The sequence below is a fragment of the Engraulis encrasicolus genome, chromosome 18 (assembly GCF_034702125.1).
Source record: "Engraulis encrasicolus isolate BLACKSEA-1 chromosome 18, IST_EnEncr_1.0, whole genome shotgun sequence".
NCBI classification, from domain to species: domain Eukaryota; kingdom Metazoa; phylum Chordata; class Actinopteri; order Clupeiformes; family Engraulidae; genus Engraulis; species Engraulis encrasicolus.
Window position 1 is genome coordinate 32,950,023 of NC_085874.1, and position 23,445 is coordinate 32,973,467.

The 23,445-nt window shown below is 41.8% G+C and overlaps 2 protein-coding genes across 2 annotated transcripts in view; one reads left to right on the plus strand and one right to left on the minus strand.

The window, feature by feature from the left end:
• Positions 1-253: 253 nt before the first annotated feature.
• Positions 254-3,925, minus strand: LOC134468586 (E3 SUMO-protein ligase ZBED1-like). The gene is made up of 3 exons (XM_063222488.1): positions 2,832-3,925; positions 1,725-2,344; positions 254-1,224 (listed from the first exon to the last, which is right to left on the minus strand). The coding sequence occupies exons 1-3, from the start codon at positions 3,682-3,684 to the stop codon at positions 838-840; spliced, it is 1,860 nt and encodes a 619-aa protein (XP_063078558.1). The 5' UTR covers positions 3,685-3,925; the 3' UTR covers positions 254-837.
• A 968-nt stretch (positions 3,926-4,893) lies between these two features.
• Positions 4,894-23,445, plus strand: part of LOC134468215 (adhesion G-protein coupled receptor F3-like) — a 39,364-nt gene continuing 20,812 nt past the window's right edge. The window contains exons 1-2 of the mRNA XM_063222157.1: positions 4,894-5,713; positions 6,380-6,736. Of these exons, the coding sequence (XP_063078227.1) occupies positions 4,894-5,713; positions 6,380-6,736 (1,177 nt within the window). The remainder of the gene's footprint in view (positions 5,714-6,379; positions 6,737-23,445) is intronic.

Here is a 23,445-nt window from a genome sequence, read left to right on the forward strand (position 1 = left end):
TAATAATAATAATAATAACAACAACAACAATAATAGTAGGCCTAATAATAGTAATGGGAACTGTTATTTATGGCATATAGCAGTGGTTCCCAACACGTTTTGCACTTGGACCATTTTATCCTGAACTTTTGGGGACCCCATTTTTTCACAACCAAAACCATGACTGAGAAAACTTGCTGGCTATAAAAAAAAAACAGTGGATATTTCTGACAGTATAAGACTACAATAGCTATGGATTGTTAGTGATATTTATTGGTATTTTTTTTATTTCACACCTAGACATTTCAGGGGAGCCCATTGGAATTCCAGGTGACCCCATACCCCAGTGTTGGAAACAAAACACTGACATATAGCCTAGGCTATTGTGCATGAAGATGAAGAAACAAGCAATGGTGCAATAAGCACAGTATTTTACATAAACATAAACCTAGTGAAAAAGCTTAACGTACAGCCCTGAGCATGCCTAATACGGCCAAGGCTTTTTTTGGTAATGTGCAATTTGCACAATGTCCATGGCTGTAATCTCCAAGAAATTTGCCTACAACAGATATCACACATTCTGTTAGCCAGAACACCTATAAAATACAAAATAAAAAAGCACAGAAGACCCATTCACTTCTAAAATGAACCGCAATTAACTCTATGAAGTTCACCAACAACAGGCATCTCCACACACTGTTAGCCTGAACACTGTAATAAAAACAAAGACCATTGGCCAGAAATGTGGAAATTATTCAGAACTATTAATTCCACTGTGAAAAAAACAAGTGCAATTCTTTTTTAACATGGTGCACAAAGGGCTGAATATAGATCAATACAAGGCCCTGCATAATTTCCTCAAAGATTTTTTGCCAAGAACACAAGTCTGTCAACATTTTGAGGCCTCAGTGATGACCGTTGACAGGTCACGATGTTCCCTCCAGTACTGAACAGCCGCTCAGAGGGTGAGCTCGTGGCAGGGATGCCCAAATACTTTCGTGCCAGCAAAGACATTCGGGGATATTGGGCCTTATTTTCCCTCCACCAAGTTAAGGGATCATCTTCAGTGTCTATGTTTCGTGTAAGGAGATATGACTCCATCTCTGACAGAACTGCTTGGTCTCGATTAACTGTGGGGCCTGACTCCTCATTGCTTTTTGCGGCTTTAAAGAAGCTTCCAAGCGTCTTCCGGGCCTTCTTCGCAGGAGGTTTCTGGGGATCAGTCGAGGGGTCAGGGGCAACTTGCTGTAAAAGAATAAAGAACATCAATTAACTTCATCATTTGATCACATTATTCATTGGCATTTCATTACTAATGTTTTAGTAATATTATTAATATTTTGGTAGATATTTGTTTAGCTTATTGCTTGCTTTATAGGTTTAGTCTTTTCCTTTGGTTTATTTACTGGTATATGATTTGGACACACGAGGGCAGTAGTGTGCATAGAACAAAAGTGAATTCAGTAAGCAGGGACTAGGAAGAGGTTTATGGACATCTGGAATGATGGGAAATGAAAAAAAGAAGCAAAGAAACTATAAACCGGGCGGCCACAAATCATGAACCTGTCTCTGTATTTTTTTTTTTTTCTATCTGAAAAGGTGTTTAATAATTTCAGTTTATCTTAATTTGTTTGACAAATGGCCACTTAAATAATATCATATTTATTCGTGATTATGAATATTATTCATAACAGTTTGGAAAAGTCAATAATTACATTTGTAGAACAAGTTCAACATGATCTTACCTCAGCTGGTGTAAGGCCAGTCATCTCATCCACCAGTCTTGCTCGTACAGTGGGTTTGACCTCCTCTCCAATGTAATCCATCTTGAATCTTGGGTCAAGTGTCGTTGCCATGTTGAGGAGATCCTGTGTATTCGGGTCACTGTATTTGTCTTGAAGGTATCCCAAGATCTTGGTCTTCAATGTTGCGGTGAACTCTATGTCATCCTCTTTGACCACCAACACGGAGGACTCAAACAGATGCAGCACCGGCTTGACTGAAGAAATGCTCACATACTGCTCTCCGGAAAGGGCATCTGTAAAGTCAGCAAGTGGGGTGAGGGTGGCATTGATGGCCTCAAGGATCTCTAGGTCCTGCCACATGGGAACCAGGTGCCTCGTCTTCCGGTCCGGGGATAAGACATGAGTGATGGCTGGTAGCTGCTCAAGGACTCGCTGCACCATGGCTTGCCTTGACCCCCATCTTGTTGGACACTCCGTTTTCAGTTTGTGCACAGGCAGTTTGAGCTCCTTTTGGACCTGAGCAAGGTCTCTCCTGCGCTTCCAGCTGTGACTGAAGGATCCCACAATCTTCTTGCAAAGGCCCACTGCTCTGTCAACTTTTGTGTGCTTCATGGCATTTTCTAAATTGGAAAGAAATACATATATTCAAATTAACATTCACATTTTTAATTTAATTTTAATGTCTATTTTTTCAGGATATTGCACATTAACGCACATTAATGAATTGTATGTCTTTGCTTTTACTTTATCTACTTCTAAACATGTAGTCTGCCTGTTTTGGACACCAGAGGGAAATTAAATATGCATAGTTTACCTCAGGTGTCCAAAATAGGTAGGCTAGATGTTTACAATTGGAGAAATGAAAAGCACAGACATACGATTTCATACAGAAAACTCTGTTAATAGCAGAAAGAAAAGATAGACATATAAAGACAAACCGCTTTAAAATAAGGCTTAGTTAGCCCGTATGTTGTTGTTGTTAATATCATCATTGTTATTAGGCCTATAAGTCCACCATTAGCCTGCTGTACTAGGACTAGGCCTGCAGTTGGCTGTGCAGTAAACTGGTAGTAATAGTTATATAACTAATGACATCGAAATGCTTACCGATTGCAAGATGCAGTCTGTGGCCAAAACATTGCAGCCTGGTCCAGTTGTTTATGGAAATGGCTTTGACGATGTTTTGCCCGTTGTCTGTTGTAATGCAAGCCAGCCTTTCCTCATCCAACCCCCATGCCGCAAGCGCCTCCTTCAAGCCATGAGCTAAAGCCTGACCAGTGTGGTCCTCCGGGAAGAAACTCGTCTGAAGACATCGGCTTTTCATCTCGAAGTCACTTGTAATGAAGTGCACGGTCAGGCTCATATAAGGCTCCATGGTCCGGCTGGACCACAAATCTGACGTTGCCGAGAAGTATTTCACTTCACGTAATTCCGCTTTGACATCTGCCCGCTTGGAATCATACATTGCTGGTATCGCAACATTGGAAAAGTATTTCCGCGAAGGCATAGTGTAACGTTTGTCCAATGTTTGGACCATCTTTTTAAATCCAACGTGCTCGACTGTATACATCGGCGCCATGTCTTTGGCAATGTGGTATGCTATTGCATCAGTTATTTGTTTTTGCCTGCTGGAGCTGGTCGGATAGGGCGTCGCGTTCTGTAAGGTGTCTGTTATAGACGCCTGTTTTGGGCGTGCATCAGGTGTCTTGGGCATAATTTCGTCATATTGCACTATGTGGTGGCGTTTGAGGTGGCCGGACAAATTAGAAGTATTGCCCTGCTTTGCTCCTACTGTGATGGAGCATATGCAGCAGTACACCTCGCCACATTGATCGTCGTCTTCAGGTTTAAAGCCGAAGTATTTCCACACAACAGAATGCGCACCTCTCTTGGGGACAAACTTTGTTGAATCACTTGCCTGGCTCTCTCCGCTACCACCTGGCTCTTCCACACTATCCATTTGCCTTCATGTAGTAGACTGACTATCTCTTCACTCGTGCAAGCTGTTGCGTTTCGAAAATATTATAATCTCCTTCTGCCTCGCTTACCGCTGAATCACGTGACGTACGGTTCAATGCATTCCATTGGTTTAGGGAGAACGCCTGTTTCCCCGTGCGTGCAGTCACATGACGTATACGTGCATATATTATTGGTTGAAAGGGAAAGCAGGATTAGTGGACTTCAAGGGGGAAGAGTGACATTGGAAGTGTGATGCTGTTCGTGATTTAAAAAAAAAAAAAAACCGTCTCTCATCAGAAAGCAAACCTTGTGTCGTGGAAACCGAGATCACGGTTTTAAAACCGTAAACCGCCCAGCCCTATCAAAGACCTTCCATGAACATGAGGACCATGTTAGAGAAGTCCTCTGTAGGATGAGAAAACATGGGATTAAATTGCGGCCAGCAAAATGTGAACTGTTTAAGAGAAAAATTCGATACATTGGCCGAATCGTGTCAGGTGATGGGATTGAAATTGACCCGAAAGACGTGGAAGCAGTAATTGCCCTTCAACAGAACACTCCACGCACAGTGGGGCAGCTGAGGACCCTACTAGGATTTCTTACATACTACAGGTCATTCATTCAAGATTTTTCACGTCTGGCAAGGCCACTGTTCAACCTCCTACAAACCCCAGATAACATGAGTCACACTAACCAATCTCAGGCCAGGGGTGAGACAGGCCAAGGGAGAAAGGGTCAGCTCCCTTCACGGACACCCATTATATGGACCAGCGAACACCAGAGTGTGTTGTCAAAATTCGTGGAGATGCTGACCAATCCTCCCATTCTTGCTTATCCCGATTTCAGTCTTCCATTTGTGTTGCACACTGACGCTTCAAACAAAGGCCTGGGGGCAGTGTTATATCAACACCAGAATAACAAGTTGCGTGTAATTGCTTATGGGTCCAGGACATTAACACCGGCTGAGAGGAATTACCACCTCCACTCTGGAAAACTTGAGTTTCTTGCCCTCAAATGGGCCGTCTGTGACAAATTTCGCGACTATCTCTATTATGCTCCCTCATTCACGGTCTATACCGATAACAATCCACTGACATACATTTTAACTACTGCCAGGTTAAATGCTGTGGGTCACAGATGGGTTGGGGAGTTGGCGGATTTTTGCTTTGACATTAAATACAGGCCAGGGAAAATGAATTCGGATGCAGACATGTTGTCCAGGCCAGTCAATCTTGAAGATGAAATGGGAGAACATACAGAGACAGTGTTGCCGGAGGTGGTGTCTGCAGTGTGGCAAGGATGCAGGGCTGTACAAGACAATGATGTGCCATGGGTTGCTGCCTTGCAACTGGCCGAGGACATTGACAGTACTGCCCCAACAGGTGGCGATACCAGTGTTAGCCCCGAAGATATTAGGGCTGCACAACAAGAAGATTCAGCCATTAAAGAAATTGTGTCCTTGAAACTGAATGGAGGGACTCCAGACAAAAGTGACAAGAAAACAATGGGGAGATGGACAAGGAGATTACTGTATGAGTGGAGCAAACTGGAGGTGGATAAGGGAATACTCTACCGCCAAACTGAACAGTACAAGCAACTGGTCCTTCCCGAACACCTGAAACCTCTGGTGTTGCAGAGCTTACATAACTACATGGGACATGTAGGTGCCGAAAAGGTAATTCAACTAGCTCGTGAAAGATTTTTTTGGCCCTACATGAAGCAAGACATTGAGGACTATGTGACAAAGAAATGTGCCTGCATCAAACAAAAACATCCCAGTGTCCCACAACGAGCTCCAATGGGGTCTATTACCACAAGTGCACCCTTTGATCTGGTCTCCATTGACTATTTACACCTGGAGCCAAGTAAAGGAGGGTACGAGTATATCCTTGTGCTTGTCGACCATTTCACACGCTTTGCTCAGGCATACCCAACGAGGAACAAATCAGGCAAGACAGCAGCTGAAAAGATATTTCAGGATCTCATTCCTCGCTTTGGATATCCAGAAAAACTTCATCATGACCAAGGACGTGAGTTCGAAAATCGGCTGTTCGAAAGATTGCAACAACTGGCCGGGATTTCTCATTCTCGAACGACTCCTTATCATCCACAATGCAACCCAGTGGAAAGGCTGAATCGTACTCTCCTCCAAATGTTGCGCACCCTGCAAGAAGAGAAGAAGAGTGAGTGGAAAGATCATCTACCCCACATTGTGCATGCCTACAACTGCACAAGGCATGATGCCACTGGATACTCTCCTTTTTTCCTACTATATGGCAGGAACCCCAGATTACCAATTGACTTAATCTTTAGTCCTAAACAAGACACAGAGACACAAAGTCACCAGTCATTTGCTCAAAAGTGGGCTGACAGGATGCGAGCAGCCTACCAGATTGCTGCTGACAACAGTCAGAAGTCTTCAACCAAAGGAAAGAACCAGTATGACAAAAAAGTGAGAGGGGTGTGTCTGCAACCTGGTGACAGAGTGCTAGTGAAAAACTGCTCAGAGAGAGGGGGCCCTGGCAAATTGCGTGCATACTGGGAAAATGTAGTGCATCGTGTTGTGGAACGGATAGGAGATGGACCAGTATACAAAGTACAGCCAGAGAGGGGTACTAAGCGCTTGCGTGTGCTCCATCGAAACCTGCTTTTGCCAGTAAATGACTTACCTCTTGAAGCTGACCTCCCCACAATAGAACTGACAAAACAGAAAAGGCAGAAAAAAACAGAAAAATACATTGACCTGCCAGTTACAGAGAGCTCTGATGAGGAAGAGGAGTATACTTACCACAGGTACGAACTCCGGAGCAGAAACCCTTGCTATGGACCGACAGGATTGCAGTCCCAAGCACCCGCCATTTCTCAAGCGCAACCAGAGCTGAATGAAACAGCCAATGAGTTTGAACCTAACAGACAAGAACCTGAGATCATTCAGGATGGATTGGAGGTACCAGAATACACAGAGATTGTTGAGGAGAGGATTGATCAAATGGGGGAGATTGAGAATGCAAATATAGAAGATGAAGTCGGGTTGAGGAGATCCCAGCGACAAGGCCGGCCGACTGAAAGGCTCACTTACGATTCTCTAGGACAACCATCATACTCACATTGGGGCGCAGCCGTGAACTCTCTCTTACCCAGTTACCCCTTCGTAGTGACCCCAAACTTTGTCCCTAACCCTTACACCCTCCTGCCACAGCTTTATTGCCCAAATTGTTTCACCTTAGTGCATTAACATAGGTAACTGTCAGGAGACATTCTTTTAAGGAGGGGAGAGTGTTATGGGGTTAAATAGTAATTAAAGTAAAACAAGACACCCCTTATTTTCTTTCATTTACATTTTATTTGTGTTACATTAATATTTGTGTGGGTCAGTACAAGAGCAATGTTTTATTTGCAACTCTTTATTTTCTTGGTGGCAACTTCTCCACAAGGGGGCGCACAGCGCTTGCATGGTAGGGAATAGCATTTAAACACACGCAGAGGGAGAATAAAAGTTCTTCCTGTGAAGCGAACATCTGAACAACGTGTGTGTTTTGTCTTTTCCTACCACAGGTCAGTAAACAAACCTACAACTTGGAATTAATGTGATATATTGCAGGTTAAGTGTGCAGATTTCGTGACTGTATGTATAATTTGTACTTTGAGTTTGTAATTGAGGAAATAGCCGATGTTGATGCAGTGTGATTGAGATTTTGGTGTAAGCTAGTTATGCTAGCCAGTGGCTGCCCTAGGTAATGCCATTGAATGTTAACCATGCTAACTTTGAGTAAAAAAAACGGACTTTTATGCATCATCTACATGCACCTAAAGCTTAGGCTTCACTTGTTATGGAGTCTGTGGAATAATACAGTATGTTTATGCTTGGGTTTAAAGGACTTTATCTAAGCCATGTTTATTCTTATTTTGACAATGCATTTGGGAACATGTATATCCCTGGTAATTTCAGGATAACTGCAGGTTTCATGTATTTGGTTACTTATGATTTGGTCATTGTTGACATTCAATGTTGAAGATTTAATGAGTTCTATGTGACAGTGTCACAGTGACATGGTTAAATGAGTTTGTTGCAACATAAAATGATCATTTAAGGTAAATGATCTGTGTGAATACTTCATTAAGTCACTAAGTGTTACTAAATACATTTGAGGGAGAATAAAAGTTCTTCCTGTGAAGCGAACATCTGAACAACGTGTGTGTTTTGTCTATTCCTACCACAGGGAGAATCAGCGCTTCCCTAACATATCAGTTAGGAAGGCAACACACACACTCTATGCTGTGTTCAGAAAAGCTGGTAGCGGGCTGTATTTATGTTCTCCATCTTTGTCGATGCTATGTAGAGTTGGCACCTAAATGCTTCACGAATAGGTCCATGGACAGTTCCCAGTCCTGTCCCAGCTCATGAAAAACTGTTTGAAAGAGCTCTGGTCTCATCATGAGCTTTAACCCCTTAGCGCAGCACCTATGTTATAACCTTACTGTCACCAAAATTGTAATATATATGTCTTAATCTGTTACGTATGGCTCTCTGCGCTGTCATAGCAATGTTGTTATGATGTAATTGAATATTTTCAGCAAATAGTGAATAGGCTCGCCGGCGACCCCTGCTGCAGTAAGAGGCTACGGCTCTGAGCTTTCCACGACCAGCACTGTCCTTTTGTGTTTTTATGATTGTTTTTGTATTTACTTTCCTATTTTAGCCCTAGCCTCTTCCCCCTTACATTAGAAAATTAGTATTTCAAGTAAAGATACTGTATACCCTATCACATAACCTCGTGGCTTGGTGGTACTCACACTGGGTACAAAGTAGTTCAAGAAAACTGTCATGTGGTGTAAGTTACTCCGACTGTCATGTGGTGTACCCCGGCTGTCATGTGGTGTACCCCGGCTGGCTTTAACGCCATAACGCAGTCCCTTTGTTATAACCTTATTGTCAATGGTAATGGCCAAGTCTTAATCAGTTACCTAAGACTTCCTGCACTGTTAGCAATGTTCTTACAATGTAGTTCAGCGTTTTCAGCCAAGAGTGAATTGTCCTGTCGCCATGCCCATTTGCAGTAAGAGGCTATCAGAGGTGGAAGGAATACTAAAACATGTAATTAAGTAAAAGTACAATTACTTGGTTCAAAGTAAAAGTAAAATTACCTCTTTAAAAATCTACTTAAATAAAAGTTAAAAAAAATACTTTAAAAAATGTGATTTGAGTAAGTTAGTTACTTTCAGTTTGCTTTTATATCGCTTTCCTTAAAAAGCACCCTTCGTGACCTCTGTCTATCTCTGCACAAGTCATCTTCCAATAACCTGGCGATCGTGACAACACAATTCTGTGTGTGCTGGTGTGGCAAAGTTGCAGGGCTAGGGTCAGCCCATTCATACAACAGCCCATTACTCTGAACTTAAGGGTCTGGACTTCATTGAGTTTGGCTCTGCTTCAAATACAAAGACTGGGAAGCCTACCAAAGGAAATAGTCTGGTGGATTTCATTTAATTGCCAGTTGTGAGATTAAATTCATGAATAAGTTTTGTTAATAAACACTAATTCTTGTTTATCTTTAGAAAACTGTTTTCAGGCTGCACTGCTATTCCCTCAGCTGGAGTCCTTGGTGTGTGCTCTACTATTCCCAGCCAGCTACTTGCAACTCTATTGTGTACCGTCTGTGGGCTGTCGGCAGGCCCTAGATAGTCATCCAATAGATTAGTCCAAAATATATAATTTATGGTATTTCTCATCATGTCTGGCTTTTTTTTCCCATTTATTTCCATTTTGCCTACCTCAGAATTTACTCAGTACTCAAGGTAGATTCAAATGTCAGTAAAATACTTGGGCCAAATTGTAATTTGAGTAAAAGTAAAATCACCTATTTTAATAACTACTTTGGACTCAGTTACTCATCAAAGTATTCAATTACAGTAATTTCAGTAAATGTAATTAGTTACTTTCCATCCCTGGAGGCTATAGAACTTTTGTATGAGGTGGCGCCTTGTCAGTATACTGTACTTAAGTACTACTTATTACTACTTAAGTGTTTTTGGGAAACTCAGCCGAAGACAATATTATAAGAGTTACCAGCAGGGACAGCCAGATGAAGGTAGATAACTGAGCAGAAGCAGACAAATGCAAGCAGACTCATTATGTCCACTCTATCTGTCAGGCACAGACACACAGCCACTGCCACACCAACACGTATGCACATTATGTGTTTTCTCTGGGTTTCTGGTAATGTGTTGTCTGGCAGCAAACGCCAGACTAAATCGTCCAGCAGTTCGAAAAGAACTGCGCAAGGCAGCATGGGTACTCCCAGGCTACGTAATGTGTGGAATGATCAAAATTTGAGAATAGTATAACATGTGAATCCAGAAACCATCACTTATTTTCATAAATGTACTTTCATTACCAGACACTGAAGCAGTAACTGTAAGGGAATGCAACTCATCATTTTTTTTATTCTTAATAATGTAATCGTGAAACATGTAATCTGTTATTACTGGCCTGCTCTCTGGACTCGGAAGGCTTGGAAGGTGAGGTGATCCCTCACCCCCACTACTTTAAGTGTTATTGCATCATAGGCATGCACAGATCTAGGAACGGACTTGGTGGTTCTAAAGCACCTGCCCCTTTGCCGTACTGGACGAAAGTTCCTTTTTTTTCTTTTTTTGTCATAATGTGGTCCATATTGGCATGATCATCTATGGTAGCGATTCTTGAGATCAAAAGCATGTGACAATTCCCCTTGATCTAATATAGTATAATAGAAGGGTGGGGAATCTAACTTGTGTCTCAAGGGCCGTTAACGGCCACTGATGTAATTTTAATCTTATGCAGTTTCACATGGAATATAGTTCATGTACATGTTTTGTAAAGAACTCTTAGAAATTTAATTTGCAATACAATTAAGTTATGTTTTCAGGAGACCTAGTGAAGGTGGGGTCTGTTGTGAAGGTGTCCATTTTCAATATAGGACTAACTGCAGGGGGAAATCCTGCTTTGTGTTCATAGTACTGCCCTTTATAAAATGTGAAGTGGCCCTCGAATGAAAACGGCTCCCCACTCCTGCTCTGGCAAGGCAACTGGAAGTCCCACATGCCCCCGCCCCCGCCCCCACCTTGAGCACTTGCCCCCCAAAATGTCTGTGCATGCCACTGGATTGTATAGTGTAGTACACTCTCAACAACAGCATGGTAAAAAAGTGACTTTATCCTTAGTTTATGTAAAAAGTGTAGTGTCTGCTTCATCCAATAGGTCTTTGTCTACATATGAAATTTGGGTGTATATGTAAATTAGCTCACATTTAAGTACATTACACTTTGTGTGGATAATGAAACACAACTTTCAAGAATAATAGAAAACCCACCTATATTGTAATGTAGATGATAAACTGGGAAAATTGTTTTATTTTTGTTACCCAATCTACCAGTATTTTCTCACTTGAGAAATAAACACTCCTTTTTTAATGAAAAGTCAGTGAACTTCGGCTTTTTTCGCACACCTCAGCTGGCGGGTGCGTCGGAGATGGCACCATGGGTCACTCAGCAATAGTTTAAAGAAACTCCCGCACACTGACAATTTCGCTGTTCTTTCTTTAATAAACGACGTTTCGGTACTAGACCTTCATCAGGCAATCTCTTGCCTGATGAAGGTCTAGTACCGAAACGTCGTTTATTAAAGAAAGAACAGCGAAATGGTCAGTGTGCGGGAGTTTCTTTAAAAAAAATAAAAATAAATGAAAAGTCAGTGAAAATGGGGGTCTGAACTAAATTAAGTGGGCAATATGTGTAACATGCCCTTTAAACTATCTAAGAATTTTGTAGAACAACTTTTCCTATAAATATATTTACCTCACTGTCATTTTTATTTTCAATTTATCAAGATATTAGCAAATTAGCCTGGCGTTTTTAGTGTAAAATGTTTCAAATATGAAATGCATGATAAATATGATAAAGCTACTGTTCTGCAATGGTTATCATACCAATTCATAAACTAGACATATATATCAATAATAAAATACCAACAAGACTTTGCCCACCCTTTCGATTGCGATCGGCGGTCTGGCTCATGGACTAAAACAACTAAGTACAACTACATGTTTTTGTGACAGAGTCCAGGGAGCGCCTTAGTAAATTCCCATCTGATGGATACTTAGAAAAAAGTCAAAGTAATGTTGTGCAAAGGTCAATTAAACGAGGATGGTAATGCAAGGAGTCTCCGCCGTAGCCCCAGTACCTCCATATGGTACACTGAAATACTAGTAATTGAAAAGTTAACTACCATAGTACTACACTACTATGACCTGTTACGACCACCTGGCTCAAGGTAGCCACAACATAAAAGGAGGACGGAGTCAGGTGTGCAATATTAGTAGTCATAATTTATTTACATGTTTCAACGCACCAAAAGGCAAAGTTTCCAACGTTCCAATATTCAATTGCACAACGGACCAATATTGCAACGCACATATTCAACGGACCAACGGACTAAACATTTCAACTGACCAACGCACAATATATTCAACGGACCAACGCAACAATACTTCAAATATTCAACGGCACATGTTAAGGAAGGGCATCCTGGGTTTTAAGGCCCTGAAGGGGCAAGCAACCCAGCCAGCAACAGAGCGACACATGCTCTGCCTTCTCTGCCTCCCTCTCTCACTCTCGAATGTGGCTTCAGACTGGCTTTTAAAGGAGGTGGTTGCACCTGTGCCCAATCTCCACTCATTTGGTCATCAGGTCACCTGCCAGCAATCAAGCACCTGAAACACAGACACCAAGAAGCAGCAGAGAGGATAGCCACGCCCCTTGGGGCGTAACAGACCTGACACAAGGTCTTTAGTAATGTACTATATATGTAGTCATTGCCATTCTGTTAACAGAAATTTATAACGCTACATGTATGTGTCTTAACGGGTTAATTAAATTTCAAACAGAGTATGAAAAGTGGGCCCATAGGAAAGTTGACATGGTTAAACAAACCTTTCAGTGAATGCAATACATGGTAGCAGAGCCATCTAATAACAGAGTTGCGCAAACCGGGGACCAGGAAGTCGGTTGGTGATGTGATTTGCGTAGATTAAAATGTAAACTTCTGTTCGTTGGAAACTAACACAGAACCATCACATACCAAACAAAGATTAAGTACAAACAAATTACATTACCTTTACCACATTTTCTGTGTTCTACGGCCACCTCCTGGAACTAAGTAACTGCTAATAGAACTAAAGTCAAAGGGGATTTCCATGTTAAAGCTCCGTGAGGCTCCACGAGAGCCGCCATTGCTGTGGAAAGATTGGTCCATAGAGGTCTATGGGAGTGGCGTAACTCTGATATTAGATGGCTCTGCATGGTAGGCTCATAGGCGTAGCCAGGGGTGGGCCTGGGTGGGCCTGGGCCCGCCCACTTGACATCCAAGCCCACCCCATTCACACTTGACAGTCACCTGTTGCCTCATTGAACTATAATTAATGGCATAGCACTGAGCGATAATTAATCCTTTTGTCAAAATTCTGGTTCATCTTCTGTGATTTCCATGATTTTTCAATTTCAAAGCATAATTTTTGAGCACGATATTATAATATCTACCTATACGCTTTCGGGTTGGGCCCGTCCGATTTTTTCTGGGCCCACCTGTTTTATTATTTCTGCCTACGCCCCAGGCTATGTGCGTCATACTTACTGTATGAGGAAAATGAGGAGTGACTTTTTTATGATGTGCCATATAAGATTTGCATATATGAATCATTTTGAAAAGTTTTATGTATTGTAGACTATCTGGCGGTCTTTGATGATGTTGACTGGCCTCTTCCTAATAATCATAATCATAAACAATAATAATAATAATAACCGTATTTGTATGGCACAATTCATACAAGACATGCAGATCAATGTGTTTACCAGTTAGCTTAGCCACAATGTTAAAACCAAAAAAAATCATAAAATGAAGTAGAGGAGATACCGTAAGAAAAATACAAAAGTGGAGCTGAAATAAAGGAGACAGTAGCAGAAAAAACACATCAAAGAGGCCTCCTGAGGGAAGGCAGACCAAAGGTTTTGGCAAAATCCGCAAAGTGTATTTTACTGAGGCATGAAAGGAGATGCTCACGCTAAATTGTTTTGATAAATGTTAATTGACCCGTTAAGACACAGTGTTATAAATTTGCTGTTACCAGAATGGCAATGAACAAGTCATAGTGGATTACTAAAGGCCCTGTGTTATGTCTATAGTGTAGTACTGGTAGTTAACTTTTCAATGACTACACCGTGCCACAGGGGGTATGGCGTGCATTATGGGGCTACAGACCCAAAGGTACAACCTGTGTGAAGTTGGCACCTCATATGTTGCAAATATGAAGAAAAGTATTTTGATTCGTTTGTGCATCGTTTGTGCACGATTGTGCAGGCAAAATGAGCGTTTGTGCACAATCCGTCTTTAAGATATTTAACTATTAAGAGTTAAATAATATAAATAAAATAGCAAAAGCAAACAAAATAACATACAAATGGTTTGTGCACAAACATGTATTTTCCCCAGACACGCACAAACGAAGCACAAACAATTCCAAGCATTTTTGAGTAATTTGGATGTTAACGGGTGCTGCGTCACCTACTTCCAAAAAATTAAAAGTTAAATTATATAAAAACGGTTTGTACACAAACGTTAATTTTGCCTGCACAATCGTGCACAAACAAAGCACAAACGATTCCAACCATTTTCGAGTCATTTGGATGTTAATGGGGTGCTGAGTAACCTAAGGTCAATTAAGGTCATAAAGTTAAATATCTTTCAGACGGTTTGTGCACAAACGCTAATTTTGCCTGCACAATCGTGCACAAACGATGCACAAACAAATCAAAATGTTTTTATCCATATTTTCAACATATGGGTGCCAACTTCACACAGGTAAAGGTACACCATGTACCCTCATCATACTAGGTTGTATTTTATTTAGTATTACAGCCATTTAAGTTCTTGATACATGTAGAACCTGTTTTTCTTGTTTTGTTGCTTGTTGGCTTCAGCAGTATGGCCCATGGTGGGTTTGCGTGCAGGGAAATTAGCTGCCTGCACTTTCATTGTTTTGTCTGATGCTGGGCAGGTTGCCAGGGATGGCCTTCACCCTACCTGAAAGGGTGCATGTCACACCTCTCTTTTTCGGCCTGCATTGGTCATGTCTGCGCAAATTATTAAACAAAAGGACCTGACTCTTGCCAACAATTGCTACATCAGGTTCTGCTCAGACTCATCTGAAGGCTATGCTAAAGCCCTATTTTTCTTCCAGGACCAGCCATTTAGTCTTGACCTCAGCTCTCGTGCACGAGTACGCACAACTAAAATCCCGCCCATCCGGGCCGACATGGCCTAGAACTAGTGAGGCCCCTCTTCTCACACCAGCCCAAATGGTCATCCCTCTTAACCCTCATCAAGCTTATGAAGACTCATGTGAAGAGAGCTTCCCGGCATACCAAAATATACCAAAATATACCAAAATATATGTTACTCATCTGTTACCCTCTATAACTCAGTTGTGCACTTACTTTGTCCTGCTTGCACACTCATTTGGTCTTTAACTATTTGCTGCACTTATTATATTGCTTTACTCTGTAGTATTGACTCCCAGTCTGCTCTGTATGTCCTCTTCGTAAGTCACTTGGGATAAAAGCATTTGCGAAATGTAATGCAATGTAAATGTGGTAGGAAGGGCTGGAAAATTAGCCTAAGACACGGTAGCCTTTCATATTGGCCTTACAAAGGACAGTCATGGGTAAGCGGTTAGAGTGTCAGACTTGTATCCCAAAGGTTGCTGGTTTGACTCCCGACCCGCCAAGTTGGTGGGGTGAGTAATTAACCAGTGCTCTCCCCCATCCTCCTCCATGACTGAGGTACCCTGAAAATGTACCGTCCCGCAGCACTGCTCCTTTGGGGCGCCATTGGGGGCTGCTCCCTTTCACGGGTGAAGCATAAATGCAATTTTGTTGTGTGCAGTATGCAGTGGACACTTGTATGCTGTGGAGTGCTGTGTCACAATGACAATGGGTGGAGTTTCCCAGTTGGGCTTTCACGTCACTTTCACTTACATAGAAAATTGCCCTTGCTTACATAACTGCCTCCAGAGCTGCTGTGTCAATGTGTGAATGTCTGTATATGAATGTGAGGCACTTTGAGTCAACTATAGTTGGGAAATAATGCTTTACAAATACATTCTGATTTCATGATAGGGTAGGTAGGCATGAGCAGCATGGCGGCAAGTGAGGGTTTTGCAAGGGGGGATTAATGTTTTGAAGAAAAAAAAAACATTTTCAAGGAAGATACTCAGATGATTGTCACATTATAACCTTGCAAATTAATAAAAAATAAAATAGAATTAAAAAACCTCTAAAAATGTTGTGACTTTGAGTGACTTTGTGTGACTTTTATTGCCACATCTCAGTCTGTCGGAAAACAGTTTGCTTTCTTGTGTGATTGCATGTTATATGTCTGTTAATGTTTTCTCCCTGAAAAAATGGCCCGAATCAGAATCGAACAGGATCCAGACATGTCCAGACTAAAGTTAAAGGTGCACTGTGTAATATTTTATAGTTTATTTCCGGAATTCATGCTGGATCAAATTTGGCCATAGGCAGCAAAGTTTCAATGAGCAGCATAGTTGCAATACCTACTCTGGCCACCATCCTACACAGGGGTGTAAGGGATGTGAAGCACCAAATACAGAGGTCAGTAAGATAAACAAGAAAGAAAACTGTTTGTGATGGCATGACCATCACTAGGATTGCAGATGTGTTCTGACTGTCATGCAAAAAAAAACTTGAGTAGTGGTCGTCAGAGGCCCATTTAGGTATCTGAGAATGTCTCCAGACGTTCTGGGTTCATGTCCCATCATGGCAACTCTGCTTCCCTTTGCTACACAGTTATTACTTCACAAATCACCACCAATTCATATACACCTTCCGGAAGCAATTTCAACTGGTTTTAGATATACCCCTAGGAATAGCGGAAGTTGTAATCATAAAACGGTTTCAATTGTGAAAAAGTGGATGTAAATAAGAATAGAAAAATCATTGTCCAATTATGGCAAGTTTAAACACACAAGTGTTTCTTTAGGCCTACTTCCTTGCTTCCAAAACAAAACTATGTAAAAAAGGACAAATGGGAAATGGGAAAATTTTACTGCCAAATGATTCGCAGAGCAGGTGGGCCAATTTGCACAGGTGTTGTAGGCCGCCATGCGGCGCTTTCAGGAAAAATAGTTCATAGCTACAGAAGGGTCTCAAAAAATGTAGCCAAGGGGCCTCGAGTGGTGTTAAAGCCGTATTAGCCTCAGCCATCTAAAAAATAACCAATACTTTGCTCTTTTTCACAGGCATCTAAAACCAAACCACTACATTCCGCTTCACAGGCATCTAAAACCAAACCAAATTCGTCTCCACAGGCATCTAAAACCAAACCAATATCACAATCCTCTTCACAGGGGTGCTTCGCAAATATTGTGGCTGATGGCAGATCAATGAGGTGAGCAAGAAAAAAAGCATACACCACCTAGCGCCTGTTGCATTGATGATCTGACTGTAATTTAGTATCTGATTGATATTTGTCAAATGGCTCAAAATTCAGTTTTACATAATGGACTTTACAATGAGGATATTAAATCAAACACCCTTTTAAGAAATATCCCTCACTTGCTCCCTTGATCAAGTTTCAACAGAAGAGTCCAGTTTTGTTTAGGCAAATTTCACAGTGAAGATTATCTGGAAACCTATAGGATATTCTCTAGTTCTGAAATGTTTATGTATTTACATAGTGTGGTGAAGATGGTTATTGGTCATCACTCTAGCCAGAAATTCAGGGTATTAGCTCACAAATATATTACCTTACGTTGGGTTCACCAACATTATGCATGACTGTGGCCGGCAGTCGTGTATTTGTTTATCCAAACAACATGGAAATACATTATGTAAATGAACTTTTATGTCATGGAAATGAACACTGCTGAGGTTGTTTGGTTTAACAAAAAAAAAGAGGAAAAGAATAGGCCTAGCCCTTCTTCTCACCTCTGGTCAGCACACTTTTTTTCAGTTGTCACTCAACGCATTTAGTGTAGGTCCTCAGGCACGATAACAAGCACCCCCCCAATCCTGACGGAGCTCTGACTTATTAGACCTAAACTCACTCAAAACAACAGATAATGAGGTAAGTGGCATGTCATTTTTAATTTTATTTCAATTTTCAATTAACACTCATATTTAGAAGGTTTGTACTTGTGGCGTCTGTCTTCACAGAACATTTTGTGACAGTCTCTTCCAGGCCAATATTTCAAAAGTAAAGGTCCTGCACACTGCCCTGTTTTGCAAATTTCACATTTCGGGCCAAATGAATCGAACATTTCGGGCCAACTGAATCAAACATTTCAGGCCAACTGAAAAAGTTGCCTGATGATGGTGAGCCATCAGCCATTACAAGTTTGCATTGGAGGACAGTGTGTGCGACCTTCACTTTGGTATACAGTGGAATCCGCTTATAGTGGTCACGTTTGTCCGAGCCAATTTGAACACTGTAAGCGATTGATTACTAAAACCGAATTTGTATTATTTCACCCCTTTTTTTCGTCTCTACCTGTCTGGCAAAAATGAGCGCTGAGAAAGACGAGGCTTACATGCATTTCAAAGCATAGACCACGCACGGGTCGTCATCTCTTATGATGTCAAATAAGTTTGTAAAGTTCCCATTCCACAAACGTTTTCTGGCGAGTTTCTGCACAGTGTGATTCAGGTTATGCATGCAAAACGCCGCAGTGCGACTGCGCACTTAAAATTGCCACGCCGATAAATAACACACTGTTGCATAGCCTGCTGTACAGTAGTAGCCTACAACGTGTTTTTTTTTTTGGACACCGTTTAAAAAAAGCCACGCAAAGAACTGGTTGGAATTGGGAAAGTCGCGCTGGGCTTGCTGGCATAGGAGAGATGAGAAGGGCGAGGGGGAGTGGGAGGGACTCGTGGGGAGACGCAGCCTGTACAGCTGTTGCAGTTTAAACACAAGGTAGCCTGAGGAATGCCAAGCTTCGCCAAAACATCTCGTTGGCTCGTTTTTGGTAAATTTTCATACGTTTCGAAGAGCCTATGTTTTTCATTCCCAGAATAAGAGAGACATGATTCACGAGCTTGCTGCCCGGTGTTAACTTGTTAGGCTACATTGGCTAGCGAGACAGAAGCATGTGTAGCCTACACAGCCTCATCACCAGAGAGTTTCTATGTAAACAGGTTGCGTCCCCACTCAGTCGAGCCATGCCTGCAGTTGGGGTGCTGTCGGGAGAGCGCAGCCCATTCACTGTATGGAGTTTGCACCCCCCCCCCCCCCCCCCTAGAGTAGGCTACAGTAGGCTACCACCCGGAAAAGTGGCGAGTTGAGTCTCGCGCAATACCCTTACAACCTATCTGGCATATACAGAAGCAGACGTCGGGAAAGGAATCGCGGGAGTAAAAAATGAAATGGCTACACTGAGTTTTTCAATACTTTTTGCACATGTTTACATTCATAAAATGACAAAAATGAACATTATAAGCGGATTTTTGATCACTGTAAACGAATTATTTAAACAGCATTTGTATAGAAATGATTCTGTCCCAAGCTTTTTGATCTATATAAGCGGTTGATTACTATATCCGTGACCACTATAAGCGGATTCCACTGTATTGATTGATGTGGCTATTCAACACACTTGATCACACTTGAAGCTTTCTAAAATAGTGAGATGGGGTGGCAAAGGTGTGGGTTGTGAAAGGTCATTTAAGTTCTCTGTTGTGCCCCCCAGGATATGGCTGTGGTGGCGGTGGATTTAGCAAGGCCCTGCACTCCTTGGACATTTTTTTTCCGCGTGCAGCTTTTCAAAGTGTAACTTTTGAGCCTGTGAAGTAAGAGTGCAACACTGCTGCAGTGTAGGGCCACCGCCTGTTTTGGCATGTTATGTGCTGTTTTGCCAAAGTCTTCATCCGTCTTCATTAGAGCGCCCTCCTTTTTTGGGTGGGCCCCAAAAGATTTTTTTTATTAAAGCCTCCACATTAGATTTACTTTTTTCTTATCCATTGGAAAGAATTGAAGTGTCAGGATTGAACCACACATTGAACCACACATGACTGACAGCTTTAAACTTGAATATAACTTCGCTTTGTCTTCTCAAGTAGTCCGTAGTCTCTTTCTGCAGATGGGCCTGCTGACAAGCCCGTTTAGGCTTAAAATACCCACCTACATCATCACAACATTGCTATGATATTACTGGGAGGCATAAACAACAGCTAATAGGATACAACTTTAGTGACAGTAAGGTTATAACAAAGGCCCTGTGCAAACGAGTTAAAGGGAAATAGATAGTTAAAAATTATACCCAAAGTCACATTGTCACTCAAATGTACCCAGGCCAAAGCCCAAAATCCAAATGTATTTATGTTTTGTTAAGGAGACATGGCAGTGTCAGTGAATGTGTCAATGGTCTTAAAAATTATACCCATTCAAAAGTCATTCAAAAGTACCTATGCCCAAGCCCAAATGTAGTCTATCTATGTTTTGTTAAGGAAACGTGGCAGTGTCAGTGAATGTGTCGATGATCTTAAGCAAACAGTTGGTGCAGATGTGCCACTAAAATGCTTTTCAATTGTTAAGTGGGGATATGCCTATGAATTGAGTACTTGTTCTCTTTTTTGACATGTGCTATGCCAAACATCTTTACACAGTCACATACTCAGTGGTGTAGTCTACGTAGAACGCGGGTATACAGAGTATACCCACTTCTAAATTTCAGGGATTTCAGTATACCCACTTAAAATTGATTGATCCATTGTTTTGAATAGCACAAATATATACAGTATACCCACTTCAAAAAATGCTCAAATATACAGTATACCCACCATAAAAAGTGGACTACACCACTGCACATACTGTATACTGTATAGATGAGGTTCATGGCTCTTTCACCGGATCCTGGATCATAGTGGCTCGTTCCTCTCAAACAGTGGTTCAAATAAACTGTCTAACTTTTTAATACTTATATTTTTTGGGGGGGGGGGGGGATTTTTGGCCTTTATTATTACAGGACAGTGTGAGAGTAGACAGGAAATGATTGGGAGAGAGAGATGGGGCAGGGCTGGGAAATGACCCCGGGCGGACTCGAACCGGAGTCCGCATGGGCAATGTAAGCCCAAATGTGGGTGCGCTGCGCCACATTGCCCCCTTTTAATATTTATTCAGTAGATAATATTCACCTCTGGCTCATTTTGTCCAAACATCAACGGACTGTCCTCCTCCTTTATAAAGACCGCTACTGCCACTCTCTGAGACAGAGACAATTTTTCTCAAATTAAAGTTGTATGAGGCAGTGGTGTAGTCTACGTAGAACGCGGGTATACGGAGTATACCCACTTCTAAATTTCAGGGATTTCAGTATACCCACTTAAAATTGTTATTAAAATTCCATTATTTTGAATGGCACAAATATATACAGTGTACCCACTTCAGAAAATGCTCAAATATACAGTATACCCACCATAAAAAAGTAGACTGCACCACTGGTATGAAGGTCACCTGCTCAAAATGAACAACAACAACAAAAACAGAAAATAGAGGCAGCTCTGATTCAGTTCCCTTTGTTCACATCTAGGAGCCGTTAAAAAGAATCGATTCATTTATAAACGTCACACTACTGTAGGTAAATTCAGCTTAGTCTGGGCTCTGGCTGAGAATAGTTTCGGACCAATTGTGCACAGGGCCCCAGGGCAAAACACTGATAGGCCGCACCCCCCCCCCCACACACACACACACACACACACGCACACACACACAGACACACACACACACACACACATACACACGACCTGCCATGGTCACAATAGGGCCCACAACACCAATACAAGAGGGCCCTAAGCCCATGGGCAAATAACCCACTTATACCCCCCACCCCCAGAAACATGTACAATGTACAAATGACTGATGTGATGTGAATTGCAAACATTTGTATGTTGTAAACAGTGCTTTGCCTTAAGGACATAATAACAGGGTTCACTTCTTTTTGCCAACTCCTTATGAATGAGTCAGTGTAAGTGTAGTCCTTACACAGTCTGTACACAAACCGGACAGAGGTTGCAAATTGCTTTGGTGTACCAGAAGAACCACAATTTGAATACCTGACCTCTGTGTGGCGTCTTGGTTTACCCCCATTATGTAGAACAGTAGCCTATAGTGAACTAGAAATGCACTCTGAGAGTGCAGACCACCGCCAAGGAAGCTATTTGATAAAACATTGGACTATGTTACTGCCTATTTTTATTTTAAGTCTTCCTGCCTTCTTTTTGTGAAGCTGTCAAAATGTTTTTGAAAAAACACCCTGTCCACAATTCAATTTGCCGTCACTAGGGGCATCTAGATTTATAGGCCAGCAATGGTGATCCTGGTTCCAGTTCGTGATCCGGATCACCACCAGAATTTAATCACGTGTTCCTCTGGTCTTTATTAACAACTCCACAGAGTTTCATCCAAATCCGTTCATGACTTTTTGAGTTAACCTACTGACAGACACACAGACAAACAAACAAACAAACAGAAAAATAGACAAACCAACGCGACCGAAAACATAACCTCCTTGGCGGAGGTAATGAAGCAAACCTGAAGTGACTTTTCTGGACGGTGGGCCTAGTACTAGTCAAGGTCCTACTGATACCTTATGGTATATCAATCATAAGGGCCTTATTGGCAGTAAATAGGAAATTTGTGAATACACGGCTAATAAATGATTGATTTTGCTTGACATGACTTCTACAGAGAGTTAGGTATCCATTAGTGGCTAAAACATTAACCGCAGCCTCTTTGTTCAGATGTGGTCGCCGGCAGGCAGGTTTTAACATAGGCTCTGCGCTAAGGGGTTAAAATAAAATGTTACCTGACTTTTTTCTGTAAGCATCGGAACAGAGAGTTGTTTGGGCAGGGCTTTGCACAGTGACCGCATTGGTGATGGTCATAGCCAAACAGTTTGAACTGTTTGAAATGAAAAGAAAAAAACTTTCTCCTCTCCCTTTTCTGTCCTTCCCTCCTCCTTTCCCCTCTCTTTTTTGTTCTTTGCCCCACCAAGCAGTATGAATTAGATCCTTTAGTGGCATGTGGCATGTGCCACTGACATGCGGAAGTGGCATCACTGGCATGCTATTTTCCACTGACAGGTTAGGTTTAGGAATGAGTTTTGGTTTAGGCACAGTTCGGTTGGTTTATACACATTTTTTCACTGACAGGTTAGGTTTAGAAATAAGTTTAGGTTTAGGCACAGTTTAACATTGTAGTAGCCACTGTAACCATAGGCTAGTAACCAACCGTGACGGCGCTTGACATGCCCTTTAAATGTTGAAATTACAGACCTAGAATACATAAATAATTAAAAATAATACTTATTATTAATAAACATGATTACACTTATTAATAATAATTAGTATAGGTCTGTGGTTAATATAAAATCAATGGACATGCCACTGCGGCACTTCCGCAGGTCACTGGCACATGCCACATGCCACTAAATGATCTAACCCCCTCTCCCACCAAGGCAGTCCATTATGCCCCATCCTTGGCCGAATGCTTATGGAGGTGGTCTTAAATTCTGAGAGTCGCAGGTTCAAATCCCACCCTCATCTCTCACACCTCCGTTCATGACTGAAGTGCCCTTGAGCAAGGCACCTGACCCGACACTGATACAGGAACTGTGACCAGTAGTATCCTGCACTTAAAATAACTGCAAGTCAC

Bases quoted from the DNA above. Each gene is read 5' to 3' on its own strand.
- LOC134468586 (XM_063222488.1), bottom strand. From the start codon at position 3,684: ATGGATAGTGTGGAAGAGCCAGGTGGTAGCGGAGAGAGCCAGGCAAGT. The intron at 2,345-2,831 runs GTAAGCATTTCG...TTTCCAATTTAG, and splicing joins CAGACTGCATCTTGCAATCG to AAAATGCCATGAAGCACACA. The intron at 1,225-1,724 runs GTAAGATCATGT...ATTCTTTTACAG, and splicing joins CTGGCCTTACACCAGCTGAG to CAAGTTGCCCCTGACCCCTC.